We start from the raw sequence: 16,362 nt of genomic DNA on the forward strand, positions 1-16,362 counted from the left end.
AATTCTCCTCATTGTCAAATTAAAACATATAATATATAATGAAATATATAAATAAAATGATAAACTATGACTTCAAATAAAATAAAAATCTTGAGTAATAGTGTCAGGTACCAAATTCCACTAGTTAAAAGAACAATACCCAAACAAATTTACAGGAATTAAACTGATCTGGAAAAGAAAAATAAATATTTTATGACAAATCTATTTTAAAATATGTAGCTATTTTTTACAAAGCAAATAAAACAACAGAAAATAATACAACAGACGTAATAACAGAAAACTCGCCTTTACTAATGCCAACACAGTTATTGTCTATATTAGAAAATAACTTATCTAAATATTCTTATTAATCAACTATTTTTAGTTAAATAAGTTTAAGCTTATTGTGTTAGCATAACATTTAACTAGGATATTAGTAGGGGACTCTTATTTTGAAAGGCAGATATTGATATTAGCGCTACACCATAAGAAGAGCATATTTAAGAGCCTCAGCTGTTATAAGTTGATATTTTGGAGTAGAAAATACCTTAATGTAGACAGAAACCGCTCGGTTTATTTGTTAATCATTCACATTCTTTATTATAGGCAGTATTGGCTGTATTGTCCTCAGTTATTCGTGAAATATCTCTTTAAAGAGCTTGTTTTTGTAGCTTAGCCTCGTAACTTAGGGAGCTAAGCTAAGCGAAGCTAAGCTAAGCTAACAGTTGTCTGTAGTTCATTAGTTTCCGTAGTCGTAGCTGCTGCTGACAGGTTGGTCTGCGTACAAATATTAAACAGAGGTAAATCTGAAGAGCTTAGTAGCTCACTTGCACTTATTTATCTCTATAATATCATTTAATACAGTAAAATAGTGTTCTAAATTAGAAGGTTGTAAAGTCATGTTTTCAGTGATTTTCTGATGTTCTGGTATTTTGTGTCACCTGTACAGAGAATCACAGACACTGCTGATGGCCAACTCAGATTTCCTTCTCCAGTTTCAAGGTCTGATTATTAATATTTCACATTTTCTTTAAAAACAGTGAATTCTAACATTACTAGTTATTTTTCTTGACTTCGTGGTAAAGTTGTAAATGAAGACAATAGATTACACTAGTAATATATTACAGTATTAATAGTAATCTAGTTACATTTGTTTACTTTATTGTAGATTACAATTAAAGATGTGCGAAGTTGTCAAAAGTGTTCATATTAATTACATAATTATTAGAAGTGTGTATATAGATACTAGGATTTAAAAACACTTCTTTATCATGTATAATCAGAGGTGGGAAAAAGTACTGAAAAATTATAATTAAGTAAAAGTACCTTTATTTTGCTAAAATTCTACTCAAGTAAAAGTAAAAGTACCCATCTAAGGACTCAATTTAAAATGTACTTTGAGTAAAAGTTACATAGACACTTTTAATTATTTGATGTAAAAAAGTAAAAACAAATCATAAATTAAATAGTTTTTAATGAACTATTATTCCACATAATAATTAGGAGCTTTCAGGCAGTATTTGTTCAGACCACCCCATAAAACATTTTCAAGAAGAAGTGACATAGATGATGTCACTATGATCCATTTTTTTTCTTTACTGTTAAAAATCTATGGTCATATATGCGACTATAAACTGTATTTTTATAGTTTTACAGTTCATTGTTATTTTTAACTTGCCATTGCTTTGCTTTAACTGCTATTCACATGTTTTTTAACATCTAAGCATATTGTTTAATGATAAAAATACTTACTACCACATGTTTTCTCAGGTTTGATGTGGAAGTTTTGAAAGCTGACAGCTCTGTCCGGCGGGGCACATTTTTTATTGCATGAGGACGTAATTGCCTCGTTATTCCACGCGCGAGCATCCGTGCCAATCTTTTTTTTTTTTTTTTTTTTTATTCAGACAATTGTTTTTTTTTTCCACAGCATTTTATTTTTTACTTAGTAATTGGGAGTTTTCCAATGTAGCAAAGTAAATTGCTTGTGTCAAAATATATTCAAGTCAAAGTAAAATTACCTATTTTATAAACTACTTACAAAATGACAAATTATTCATAAAATCTACTCAATTACAGTAACTTGAGTAAACTTAATTCATTACTTTCCACCTCAACTCAAGTTTTTTACTTTTTAAGTAAAAGTGTAAAAGTACTGGTTTTAAACTACTTAAAGTATAAAGTAAAAGTAATGTAAGGAGAAAAAAATGGCTCAAATGATCATCACACCAGCAGTTGAGGCAGTGTGTCACTCCACAGCAAAAGCAGGATTGAAAAAATCACCAATCACCTCCATACTCAAACGTGGTGGTAATCACATGCAAAACAGAACCTGGATTTATCACTAAAGGCTATGTGGTTGCAGTCCATAGTAGTCTATGTGTCTCATTCACAACACCACTGCAAATGAAGGTGACAGGTATCTGGCTGACAGATGGCCTAGGTGGCAGGCAATTTTTGAAAGGACCATTCAGCTAAAGGTGCCAAAAAATGCAAACAGAAAAAATACTGTTTCTTTCTGTTTTTGTTTTTTTTTTAGATTTTGAAAATGATGCAGATCTAATGGGCAGTAATGCTGGGGCTACTAGAATCACCATTGATGACAACAATTCTAAACCCCAGAAGCAGCGGAGGGCTGCAGGAACTGCTCTATTAGAAGATGAGGATGGTCCACTGGAGAGCGACGACACTGCCGAGGTTTGAAGGGCAGATAAAAAAAGGAGTCAAATTCTGGCATTGAGGCGGAATTTGCCTAAAACCTTTTAAGGCAAACTCGCCTGAAACCAGAAAACATTCTACAAACCAATCAGCATTAAGTATAGGGAGACTCCACCCATGCCCAATCAGCATTAAGTATAGGGAGACTGCACCCACGCCCAGATGATTACAGAATGTAGTAAAATTATTTGGTGTGCTCAGCCACTAAACTGTGGTGTGAAACTAATCAAAACCTGACTAAATGTTCAGTTTAGAATGTAAATAACACATCAAACATGGTTTAAGCTCTGATCTTAAATGTCATTTTACTTACAGCTGTTTTCTTTATTCTCCAAACTGTGTTTTAACAGCTGCTCTCTGGTCAGAAGAAGAGCGCCCCCTTCTGGACATTTGAGTACTACCAGACGTTTTTCGATGTAGAGACTCACCAGGTACGTTCTCGCGCATTAACACTTACCTTTCTCTTGCTCTTAGAAACACCAGCTTTTACTGTCTTTTTCTGGCAACCAACAGATGGTCTAAACTGGTCTTTGATGGTACTATACAAACTATACTGGTACATTGGCTGGTTGAGCTGCTTAGTTCTTGACCAGCGTAGTGTATGTTTGGTGTTTTAGCATGTATACCAGCAAATGACCTGGTGAACTGGTGAACCAGCTAAACCATCAAACGATAACATATTTGCTTCTCTCTCTCTCTCTCTCTCTCTCTCTCTCTCTCTCTTTCTCTCTTTTTCTCTCTCTCTCTCTCTGCAGGTGAAGGACAGGATCGTGGGGTCCGTGCTGCCGTGGCCTGGAAAAAACTTTGTCCGCCATTACATTAGGAACAACCCTGACCTGTATGGTGAGTTTATAAACCACCAGTTCTCACACTTATCTCCTCTCCACTAGTTTATTAACCATTATCACCACACTGGCCTTCATAATACAGAAACAGGAGATAAATGAGCCTTCAGGCATCTTACTATCAAGGATATACATTATTATTTAGGCTGTCATACACTTAATATAAGCACAGTATAAATTATATTATTACACAGTATTAATTTTAATAACTTTTAGTTTTAGTTTTTACAAATATTTTAGTTTTCATTGTTTTATATTTGATAAGATTTTAATTTTTCAGATTTTAGTTTGATTAGTTTTAATATAAATAGTTTATATTGGTTTAGTTGTAGTGATGGATATTCACTGCCTCTCTGTAGGACCTTTCTGGATCTGCGCCACACTGGTCTTTGCCATCGGTATCAGTGGAAACATCTCCAGCTTCCTGGTGCATCACGGTCAGCCGCAGTATAAATACGTGCCGGAGTTCAGGAAAGGTGAGAAGGTTATGGTATACACTGATCCTGCTGATACAGTCATCCCCTTAATGTTTATTAAAGATTAAAGAGTGGCTAAAAAAGTGCACATGTAGTGGATATGAGGTGGTGGTGATTTGTAATATCAGGGAAATTACAAAACTAGTACAAACTAGGGCTTTATGATGAGAAAAAAAGTATTATGTTTGATCTTTATTGAGAAATTTAAAAAAAATGCAGTACTTTTTGCCAGAAGTCAGTGATCAAACATGTCGTTATATTAATAATCAAATCAAGTAGTTTTATTGTCAATACTGCATATGTACAGGACATACAGAGAATTTAAATTACGTTACTCTCCTTCCCAATTTTACAGCAAGTACAGATAATAGATATAATAAAAGAAAGAATGAGAGACACTATGTGTACAATACAGCAGGGACACAAATAGACATACATGAGACAGAAACAAGGTGCAGTAGTGTGGGGAGAAATAGATATATAAATATAAGTAAAAAGAAATAAGATATATAATATAAAAGAGTGGGAGACACTATATGTACAAAACAACAAGACACAATAAACATAAGTAAGACGAAAGACAATAGTGCAATATTGATGGTGACTGAGATGGAATAGAATAAAATAGAATAGTATAAATAGTATAAATAGAACCCGTATAACAGTAGTGCAAATATGGTATATAGCTTAAGGTTGGTAAAGTGAATGAGTGCGTAAAGTACTTAAAGTTCACAGTTTTTTCACAATGTGTATCTATGGTTGGAGTAAAATTAACTATATAGGGCCGAGATAATCTGTCTGTAATAGACATGTCATGAAAAATTAGAAAAGTGTTTATTTTCAACCAAAGGAAATATGTAGCATTTAAATCAGTCAATCTAGTGTACATTATATTGCACATCTTGCATTGTGAACTAGGCAATATATTGGTTATAATTTAATACTGCAATATATTGTTATAGTGTAATCAAGATAATATATTGTGATTGTTTAAGCCAAATATTTACCCAACATATTTAGAAAAACTGAGAAAAAGAAAAGTTTACTTCTTATCCAATCAAAACTGTGGGATCAGGCATCTAGTGGGCAGGCATTTAACACAACACTACTAAAGATTGGTGTCAGACAGTGGCTTATTAACAGTAAACATTCTAAATTTGATTTTTTGAGGATTATACACTATTGCAAAAGTAAATATCATTATATGACACAATATCAATATCAATGTTTTCTTACACCCCTTATGCCCACATTTCTATAGCAATGCCAAACCTATATAGTGTACTAAAACTTTGATATTCTTCAGTCACGATTGCAGCCACAGCCATCTACAGCTACACCTGGCTGGTTCCACTGGCTCTTTGGGGCTTCCTGATGTGGAGGAACAGTAAAGTGTCCCGCATGGTGTCCTACTCATTTCTGGAGATTGTGTGTGTGTATGGCTACTCGCTTTCCATCTATATCCCTGCTGTGGTGAGTTTCTATATAGTGCACATTCTGACCCCTGACTTTATGTGTATTTGTGTTTATTCTAATGTTATATAGAGTTTTATAGATATATATTCTCACAGATCACGATGTTGTGTTTGTAACAGGTTTTGTGGATTATACCCAGTGAAGGACTCAGATGGTGCTCCATTGTTTTGGCTCTGTGTCTGTCAGGGTCTGTGCTGATGTTAACGTTTTGGCCGGCTATCCGGGATGACCACCCACGGGTGGTTCTGGCCGTTACTGTCACTATTGTGACGCTTCACGTTTTGCTTGCAGTTGGCTGTAAGGTATGTATTAATAACCACAGTCAATCCAGATATAATACTCTTTACATTTTTATTTTTAAGTATTTTAGACTATACTGTATTTTTAATATGACAAAATGTGATCGTCATAAGACATCTCTTATACAAAACCCATCTGCATTTGCACTTTCTGCATAGGAATAATGGAGGTGCAAAATTCCCTTGTGACACCATAGCAGCCACTTTAGGTACCATAGTTTTACCTTGGACAGCTAAGAAACCACTAAGCAATACCATACCAACTACCTAGCAACTAAAACAACACCATAGCAACCACATAGAAAGCATTTAGCAACCACTAAACAGCTTTGTAGCAATCATCCAGCTACACTTAGCGAGCACCATACCAGTATTTTAACAGCTCCATAGCAACCAGTAAAGCAACCATAGCAACCCCTTAGCAGCAACATCATAGTAGCTACCTGGAATACCATAGCAGACATGTAGCAACACACTTGTCAGAACTCTAGTTTTACCCGAATTAGCGCATAGTTTATGCCTTGAACAGCTAAGCAACCACTAAGCAATATCATATCAGCTACCTAGCAACACCAGGCCAACCATAGCAATACGATAGCAACAACATAGAAACCACCTAGCAACCATTATAAGCAACATTTAAGCAACTTCTTAGCAATCACCCAGCTACACTTAGCTAGCACCTTGCCAGTATTTAACAGGTCCATAGCAACCAGTAGAACAACCATAGAAACCACTTAGCAGCAACATTAAAATAACCACCTGGAATACCATAGCAGACATGTAGCAACACACTTTCTTCGGGAAAGACACATTTCTAGTTTTAAATGTTATTCAAAATCTGTAGTTTTTGAGTGGTTTGTATAATAAGATCAGTAAGATCAGTACTGTAAATTCTAGGGCTAGAGTTGAATAAATAGAAAATGGTGTGTGTAATTATGATTTGTGCTTATGGTTTTGAGTTTATGAATCTGACAGTGTTTGTAAAGTCAGATGCTGCTCTTTTATTACAGCCTACTGAATGCTGTTCTTATTACTGTAGCGAATCATTAAGTACACTTGGTGCTCCGTGTCACAGTGTGAAAGGATTATACGGACCGGTGTCGGGTTCACGCACTCCGTTCCTGGAAACAATGACAATAGTTGTGCACGGACTTGGAAATGAGCCAGTTTGTTCACCTCTAAATGTGCACACAAGCGCGTCCTGATGGCTCTCATGTATCATCAATTACACTGCTTTAATTAGTGCGGGCAGTGTCGGGGCAGCCCGAGGATGAAAAGGCCTGTCAGAGACTGTCATAAATCTGCTCTGTTTATTCTTTTATGCTCTCAGGCGTATTTCTTCAGCACATACGACTCTTCAGCACCTGCGGCGAGTCCGGCACCGGCGGCGGCTGCGGCCAAGGTCGTACTGACCACACAGGCACATTGAGCTTCAGCTTTAGGTAAAGAGAAATTGGGCCACAGTGATTCACTGAACTGCTGTGCTTCAACCACATAGAAACACCATAGCAACCACATAGCAATCACTAAACATCTTCAGCTACATTGTACCAACCACCTGAGATAACATTTTGCAGTCACCTGTGATGCCAGAGCAACCATTTAGCAAGCACATAACCACCACTTGGCAGCTACATAGGAGTATTCACCGGGAATACCATAGCAGCCACATAGAAACACAATAGCAACCACCTAGAAAAACTGTTGCAGACACCTGTAAAGCCAGAGCAGCCACCTAACAAGCACCTTGCAACCACTGAACAACCACATAACTGTCAATTAGCAGCAATGTAATAGCAACCAGCTGGAATACCATAGCAGCTACATAGAAAAACAATAGCAACCATTGTCACTAAACTCATTAAATCTCCAGCTACATTGTACCAACCACCTGGGATACCAAACAGCCACCTAGTAAAACCATTGCAGCCACCTGTAATGCCAGAGCAGCCACTTAGCAAGCACCGTGCAACCACCAAACAACCACAAAACTGCAAATTAACCGCAACATAATAGAACCACCTGGAATACCAGAGCAGCCACATAGAAACACAATAGCAACCATTGTCCAGTGACCCCAGTGACTGTTACAAAACAGTCATTAAACATCTCCATAGCAAATATTTACATCACTGCAATCACCTTTGACACCAGAACAACCGCTAAGCAATAAAAACATAGCAGCAACCACCTGGAATACCATAGCAACACAATCGTGATCACGTAGCCACACCATAGCAAGCATCTAGCATTCATTAATCAACTTCATAGCAAATATCTAGCTAGATCATAGGAACCACCTTGGATACCTAGTATCTGAATTGCAACAGTTATGAACTACTAAGCAATATATCACCTACTGCAACCATCTGTGACACCAGAACAACCACTAAACAACAACATGGTAGCCACTTAGCAACAATATTCTAGCATTCGCCTGGTATACCATACTGTCTGCATTGCAACAATTTAGCTATCATTAAGCAATACTGTATTTAAAATAAAATGTAAAAAATGTGTGTGTGTGTGTTAGCACTTGTGGAATGCATGCTTTGATTGATCGACGTTTCTGAGCAGCGTTTAAAGCGCGAGTGTTCTGTTACTGGGTAGACTGGGTTAAGGATATATAACACGGTATGCAGCTGCTTCTGAAATATTGATGTTAAAATTTAACTTGAGATGTCCACAAAAGCAAACACCTAGGAATAACACTGCAACCACCTGTGACAGCAGTTCAACCATTAAACAACAACATAGCAGCTACTTAGCAGCAGCACCATAGCAACCATGTGTAAAGCTATTGCAGCCACTTAGAAACACAATAGCAACCACTAGTCCAAAATATGTAGCAACACCATCCATCTTTAAACATCTTCATAGCAAATATCTAGCTACATCAGAGCAACCACCTGGGATACCATAATATCTGCCTTGCAACAGTTAAGCAAGCACTAAGTAATACCATATTTAAAATAAAAAATAAAACAATTATTTTATAGTAAATAAGTTTATAGAGTGAATTCTCGATGATAAGCCCAGCTGGAGCCGGAACTCATTCACTCAAATAGCTCTTGAGATTCTGACGAGGATGAAACCGAAACTTAAAGGGAAGCAGTGCTGTTTAGCGCCTGCGAGTCAGTTACATAGTGCGGACTGTTCAGATGAATGTGACATATTGTTCACATTTTAAACATTGTGTGAACAGCTTGAAAGAAGCATCGAATTTGGTAAGAAACTCAGTTTTAGGTGACTTTTCCCTGCTGTGTGAATGTAGTGTAAGTCCCAGGGGACCCTCAGGCCGTGGAGTGAAGTGGTGCGGGCAGGCCAGTTTTCTGCCCCATTTTGCCTGAAGTGGTTGTTTGGCGGAGGGGGGCACTCATGTCGGTACTTGAGACAAAACTTCCTGTACATGATTTCTCCTTGCTAAAGCATGTGTTATTCTTCTTCAATTGCAGCTTCTCCTGTTGCCTGATTGGCCGGGTCAAGTTTCTGCCTCATGAGGTCATGGACCATCTGGATTTCAGCAGATTAGCGTCCCGCGGGTTCAGCTGTGAGGTTACCGACCCGAGACCATCACTGACACACTTATGATTCCTGTGTGTGTGTGTGTGTGTGTGGGTGTGTGAAAGTGTGTTTGGGTGTGTGGGTGGTTAGCATTTTTACCTGACTTGTGGAATGTATGCTTTGATTGATCGCGAGTGTTCTGTTACTGGGTAGACTGGGTTAAGGATATATAACACTGTATGTAGCGGCGTCTGAAATATTGATGTTATAATTGAACTTGAGATGTCCACTAAAAGGGCCATTCTTCTGTTTCAGCTGATTGTGACTGGTACCTACACTAGATTACTGTTTCTCAGCCCTGGTCCTGGAGGAAGCCTGCTCTGCAATATTTAGGATGCTCTGGACTTTCAGACTCTTCAGTTTGGTTGTTAAAGATGCCGCGAATCACGGTCCAAATCACAGGACCAGAATTTGGTCAGAACGATAGAGGTGGTCTCAGCCCATATCTACTGAATCATGGTTTGATTAGTTTGCAGTGGAAAAACACTTTTCTAGATGATTCAGACTTTCAGACCAATTACAGAAAGTTGAGTCAGGCTATTATCACCCAGTAAATAATAGAAGAAGAAAAAGAAGCAGTGTTGTGCAGGCCTTTCTCCCAGCAGTACAACAGGTTACAGTGATGATACACAACAGTAATTGTAAAATAATTAAATCTGAATTTCCAGATGGGTGATTTTCAGCTATGGATAGCTTCCAGAAACATTCAGGACAGTTGAACTGATACGGTTGTGAAAGTGAGTCTGGAGCTATATAAAAACCATCAAACATTTTGGAAGTTGTTTTGAACTGTAACATTTATTTGTATCATGTAATAGTTTAAGGGTTAAGCCCTAAAAAGCCCTGGAACCAGGTCTACAATAATAGTTCAGTTGACCCAGATATTGATACCTTTTTGCGTCCTTTAGGGAGGTAATAAAGTAGGATGAGAAACTGATACAGGACTACAGACTGTTATTATAGAACTATGAAGTGTTCTCTATGATCAGTGAAGCTAAAAAAATAGATTTTGTGTAGAAACAAGGTGGTAATAATATTATTATTAATTGGTTACTGAATCACGGTCTGATTCGTTCGCAGTGGAAAACCACTTTTCTAGATGGTTCGGAATTTCAGACCAATTACAGAAAGTTGAGTCAGGCTATTATATCCCAGTAAATAATAGAAAATGAAAAAAAAAGAAGCAGTGTTGTGCCAAAATCCAAGCGCCCTTGGCGTTCAGGCATGTACCTATACTGCTGTGGGACAACAGATTTTACTGGTGATTCTGTATCTACTGTAACTGTAGATTAACCCTTATTATAAACAGAAATAAAGGAAATCTGAGTGGAATCTAATACACTTATTCTGCTGTGGGACTCATCTGCACTGGAAGTGAGTTCTGGCAGAATTCGGCACAACACCTGGAAAGGCAGTTTACCAATCTGATAATGTTATTCAAAAACCAATCAGTGTAAAGTTCGATATACGGCGACTCCGCCCATGTAGGTGATGATGACTGAACCTAATAAAAACTGCAGTGACAAACCAAGACTAGCCAAATTAAATTTTTTCCCAGCTCCAAACACATCTGATTCAGCCAGTCAGCTCTTTAACAACCCATTCCAGAGTTACTAGGGAATAGTTAAAGCAGGGAATCCAGTAAAATGTGCAGAGCAGGATGCCTCCAGGACCAGGATTTAGAAACACTGCTGTGAACGGCACTGTATTTATCTATAGCACAAATATATTAGCCACCTGCAGTATGTAGAACATATTTAATAAAACCCCAAATCGGAAAAGGTCGGGAAGGGTATGGGAAATGCAAATATATTATACTTTTTTTATTTTTATTTTTTATTTCAGACAGCATGAACCCAATGTGTCAATGTTACTCTTCTCAACTTGATTTTATTCATTATTTTACATTCGTTCCTGCATTTCAGACATGCAACATATTTATAAAACGTTATGAAAAAGTCCTTGAAAGTTTTTAAAGGGAAAATGTTGGGTTCACACTTTTAGTCATAAAAAAATAAAAGCCAAAATAAAATGTAAGAAACACTGCAGCTTTTTATTATTAGCTTTTTCCATACTGTCCCAACTTCAGATTTAGTGTTGTAAAAGAGTAACTATTTCACACCTGTGTAAATGCCAATTCTTATTTTTTAAAAAGCTTTTATCATTATATTGTATCATAATAATCTAAATTGTTGTGAAGCATTGTTGTATTGTATCATATTGTAGTATTTTGGGAGATTGATAGGACTGTTTGATCTAACATTATGTGCCTTTACTAGGGTTGTATATATACATGCCAACAACCTGTTAAAATTGAATCCTTTAATAAATGTTCTCTTATTTGAAATGAATAATTATTAGAATTAAATGTATTTTTGTGTCTTTTGTGTTTTACACAGGGATATGCTTTATATTATGAGCCCTTGAAAACGAGGTTCTAAGCACAGAACCTGGACAAAGCACATATTCTGTTTACAGATAAAGTCATTTCATCATGGAGCAAATTTGCTTGCAGGTAATCCTGTAGGAGAAGAAGAGGCATAAAATAAAGAAAGTCCAAACAACTGATGACATTATTGCTGTAGAGGGTTGTGAAGGTTAGTCTGGAGCCCTATAAAAATTTTCAAACATTTAGGGAATTTTAACTGTAATATTTATTCAAATTATGTAACTATTCAAGGTTTAAGCCCTGGAAAGCCCTGAAGTAACAGTAACAGTTTAGTTGACCCAGATATTGATACCAGAGTCCCTTAAGGGAAGTAATAAAGTATGAAGAGACACAGATACAGGACTACAGTCTGTAATTATAGAGCTGCTGAAAAAATGACAATGTGTTTAGAACTCCCATGTGACTCCAACTTCCATAATTCACCTGACCTTTCCATGAGCGTTCTGGCATATGTTCAACCTCACTCACAAGATAATACCTCAACCGTTGATGTTCTGAGTGTTCTGAGAAACAGCATTTCACTAAAATTTTATACCTAGTAACAGTGTTCTGAAGAGAATGTTTTTATTTACTATATATATTTATCTAACATACATTAAAAACTCATTGTTTGTTCAATGTCTTGACTTTTGCTTTCATGTAAATATTTGTTCCTGTTTTCTCCACAATTTAGCTGAGCCAGTTAACCAACCCACTCATGAGGACTCCCTCAAAAACGGAATGCTCCTGACACTAGGAGGTTGAGGATTAGAGCATGCTTCCTCCAATACACTTGAAGTCAGACTCTGCCTCTTTCTGCCTCTCTCTGCCCAATTATTACAGCTACTAGGCAAGCAACACAGTGCACTTGGAGGAAATCGCTGTATCCCCAGCTCTGATTTATCATCTAACAGACGCCTGTGTTGACCAGCATCACAATAAGAGTGATGATGGAAAAAGCGCTGCCTATTACGCCCACACAGACAGAGCAGGGACAAGCAGGATAACTGGGATTCGAACTATCCTTGGATTATATTTGTAGCACCCCAGCTTGCTGTACCACTGTGGCCCACAGGTTAAGAAAAGCACTGCTCTAGTGAAAAGTAATTTAAAACGAATACAATTAGGGGCGCCGAGTGGTCCAGCAGTCTAAAGCACTGCCACTATGAGCAGGAAGTTGCAGGTTCGAACCCCCGCTCATGCAGCTTTGCTATCAAGCTGCCGCCGCTCAGAGGGAGCAAAATTGGCCCTGCTCCCTCCGGTTGGGTAGATGGCGCTCTCTCCCCACATCACCACAGGTCAACAACACAGGGCATCTGTGAGCTGATGTATCAGAACCAAGTCGCTGCGCTGCACAGCTAGAAAAGAAGTGGTAGCTGACTTCACAATATCGGAGGAAGCATGTGTAAGTCTTCACCCTCCTGGTGTGTTGGGGCATTACTATTGATAGGGGGAGTTCTAATGAGTGGGTTGAGTAATTGGCTGTGCTAAATTGGGGAGAAAATAGTAATAATTGAAATTGAAATCATAAAACAAAAACAATTTTCTGCACATTTTAGACACTAATTTGTTGAATTTAATGAATTGAAAATGTATCAAATATGCATTAAAATGTTTGTACGCCACATCTATTAATAAGTTATTTCCCCAAATTTGTCAAATTATGTTAATTAACAGTAATTGTGTATTATTAGTATACGTGAAAATGTGTACACAGACAGAGTCGTTTATTATCAGGCAATGTCTTGTTTCATAGGGTTGCAATTATTTTTATCACCAGTGTCATCAGTTGAACTGTAGCCAGAGGTGTGTAATATCCAGTGTCTTTAGCAGCTGCGGCCGTGTTCTCAGCCCGCCTGTCACCCTCAATCATGGAGGATTAATAAATAAAGAAATAAATCTTTTCATAGACTGACAGTGTCAACGACGAGGGTGCACTTTCCTAATTAACATAATAGACAAATGGTGACACTCGAAACTGTGTCAGCCTGAGGTGTGTCCTAATTAATGGTCATTCTAGCCTTGGCCTAGAGTTACACTGCAGATCTTTCCAAAGCCATAAGCTCCGCCGAGCCGAGGGCAGCGGGACAGCAGGCAAGGCGAGCCAAGTCAAGCGGACGACGGAGAGAAGAAATCTCATTTTCTGGATTATCAAGCGCATGACTGGATTTCTCCTGCCATTTTCCTGCTTCACTACACATGGAAGGCCTATTTATAGAGACTCCAACCCTCAGACACCTTCTTCAGGTCAAAGCCATGGACTTCCAGCATCGACTTCCAGCATTTTGACATGGGGGACGCGAGCATGACAAGTAAAGTGGAAAAGGTGTCCAAATACGAGACACTAAAGATGTTGGAGAAGTGTCGGCGGGAACGGGACGACGCCGTCCAGCGCGAGGGAGCCCTGAGGGAGAAACTGAGACAATACGAATCTAGGATGAGGTCGACCGAGTCGCTCAAGCAGAAGGTGAAGACTCTCACCCAAGACAACAAGGACCTCCGCAAGCAGGTGAAGACCCTCCGGGCCGAGCTGGGGCTGGAGACCAGCCCCAAATTCAACGGCAAGACCACCAAGGACATCATCAACGACCTGCACGAGAAGGAGCGGCAGTGCAGCTCGCTGGTGGAGAAGACGGGCAAGCTGAGCGTCACCATCGACGAGCTGACCTCCGAGCTGGCCAACACCGTCACCTCCAAGACCCTGCTGGAGGACCAGGTGCAGTCCCTGCAGCAGAACCTCAAGGACATGACCAACAACCAGCGGCGGCTGCTGAAGCTGTGGGAGGACAGGAAGGCCCAGCAGCGTGAGCCACTGTCCCTGCCCGCCCTGCCGCAGAGACCCGGCCACAGGGCTTCGTCCCATAAGGCCGTGCAGACCGAAATGTCCATCGGCTCCACGCATATACTGCCCACCAATGCCTTCGAGACCAAACCCAGACAAGACAATGAGAAAAACAGGAGTCTGGGGAGGCGGAACATCACCCTGCCCAACGGCAGCCTGCGGGAAAAAACGGCTTTGATACAAAATGAGAGTAAACCTGTTCACAACTGACCGCAGGGAGACTGTCTACTGTTTACTGTTCACTGTGTACTTTTATACTTAGCTGCTGTCTTATATCCATGACACTGATGACACTGATAAAAATGAATGCATGCCTATGCAACAAGACAATGCATGACAAACAACCTCAGTGATGTACATCAGATCAACTGATCCTGTAAATAGGTGCATTCTCTACAAACGTGCACTTCTGTACATTTTAATACTCAGATACTGTTTATTTGTGTAATTTATCAAATAGAGATTCCACATTAGTGGGAAATTGGGAAAAAGGCAGAGAAGGCATGCACTTTTCCTCACCCTCCTAGTGTTGGGTGTGTTACTAGTGATTAGAGGGTGAGGTAATTGGCCTTCCAAATTAAGGAGAAAATGTGATAAAAATTAGTATAAAGTGTGGCATGTACAAAGATTATATCAAAGATTATCATTTGATTATTTTTTTCAATTTGTAAATAAACTAGGAATTAAACACTCATAGTTTTTACTGCAGAGAATGTAAAGAATATATTTTATGTGTTGACATTTCAGACTGCATAGTATAAAGGCATTATAAATTAAATTATAAATTGCTGCTTGGCATACATGAAATACTGTACATCTACCAAAGATTATATCTTATATATGTACATTTTGGATCATGTGGTAAAAATCCCTGTATTTTTTTAAATACTGCAATATATGCAGAACAAATGTTGCAGTTGTTCCAATTTGAAATTTGAAAATGGGAAGCCATCCCTTTGTACTTTTTGGATTATCTGATTTACTAACTTCATGTAAAACCTGGTAAAAAAAAATCCTGTTTTTTTAAATATTGCAAAACATTGAACAAAATATGTTGTAGTCTCTGTTTTTTTTTCTAAAATGGTGCAACCCTAGGGACATTTAACAGATCTCTTAGCATTATGTTCAGGTGTATCAGGGATTTGTTAGGTGTGCCATCTCTCTGGACCCTTTTGATTAATTAAAACACGTAAATCCATTAATAATTGTGATTATTACTGAAATAAATGTACCTTCAGTATGTACTTTATACAATAATGGAGAAAATTATAAAATGTATGAAAGCCCATTTAAAAAATCCAGCACATATTCTATTCTCATTAATAGGTAAATTGTTATCTCATTATTTTGAGATATTAAATCGTTTTTCTGAGATACTAAATGAGTACTTAGAGATGCTAAGTCATTATTTTGAGATACTCAGTGGAAAAGTTAGTGTCGGTTGAATGTCCAAAAATAATAATAATATATTTTCTGTGGACATAACTTATTAAACAAATACATTAGAATTAATAACTAGTAATTGTGTTTGACAGGAAGTGCCATCCTTCTGGATTATTTTACTTTCTAATTTACATTCTGGTAAAAACTAGTAAAAAAAACATCTCTATTTTTTTAATATCACATATATGTGAACATATATTGCAAAAAAATATTGCATTGAATCGTTTTTTTTTTTTTTTTTACAGTATTGTGCAGATCTAGCTGATATTAAGAAATGTATGATAATTAA

The 16,362-nt window shown here is 37.8% G+C and overlaps 2 protein-coding genes across 2 annotated transcripts; both read left to right on the top strand.

The window, feature by feature from the left end:
- The first annotated feature begins 446 nt into the window (after positions 1-446).
- yipf1 (Yip1 domain family, member 1) lies at positions 447-11,714 on the top strand. Its single transcript, XM_049467126.1, has 10 exons — positions 447-779; positions 929-981; positions 2,519-2,676; positions 3,048-3,128; positions 3,453-3,540; positions 3,902-4,018; positions 5,325-5,491; positions 5,614-5,796; positions 7,127-7,238; positions 9,252-11,714. The coding sequence occupies exons 2-9, from the start codon at positions 948-950 to the stop codon at positions 7,223-7,225; spliced, it is 927 nt and encodes a 308-aa protein (XP_049323083.1). The 5' UTR covers positions 447-779; positions 929-947; the 3' UTR covers positions 7,226-7,238; positions 9,252-11,714.
- Positions 11,715-13,608: 1,894 nt separating this feature from the next.
- zgc:113691 (uncharacterized protein LOC503529 homolog) lies at positions 13,609-15,873 on the top strand. The gene has a single exon (XM_007245177.4). It carries the CDS (start codon positions 14,079-14,081, stop codon positions 14,838-14,840), a length of 762 nt encoding a protein of 253 aa, XP_007245239.1. The 5' UTR covers positions 13,609-14,078; the 3' UTR covers positions 14,841-15,873.
- Positions 15,874-16,362: the final 489 nt, after the last annotated feature.

Source organism: Astyanax mexicanus, chromosome 18, assembly GCF_023375975.1.
Source record: "Astyanax mexicanus isolate ESR-SI-001 chromosome 18, AstMex3_surface, whole genome shotgun sequence".
Classification (NCBI taxonomy): Eukaryota; Metazoa; Chordata; class Actinopteri; order Characiformes; family Acestrorhamphidae; genus Astyanax; species Astyanax mexicanus.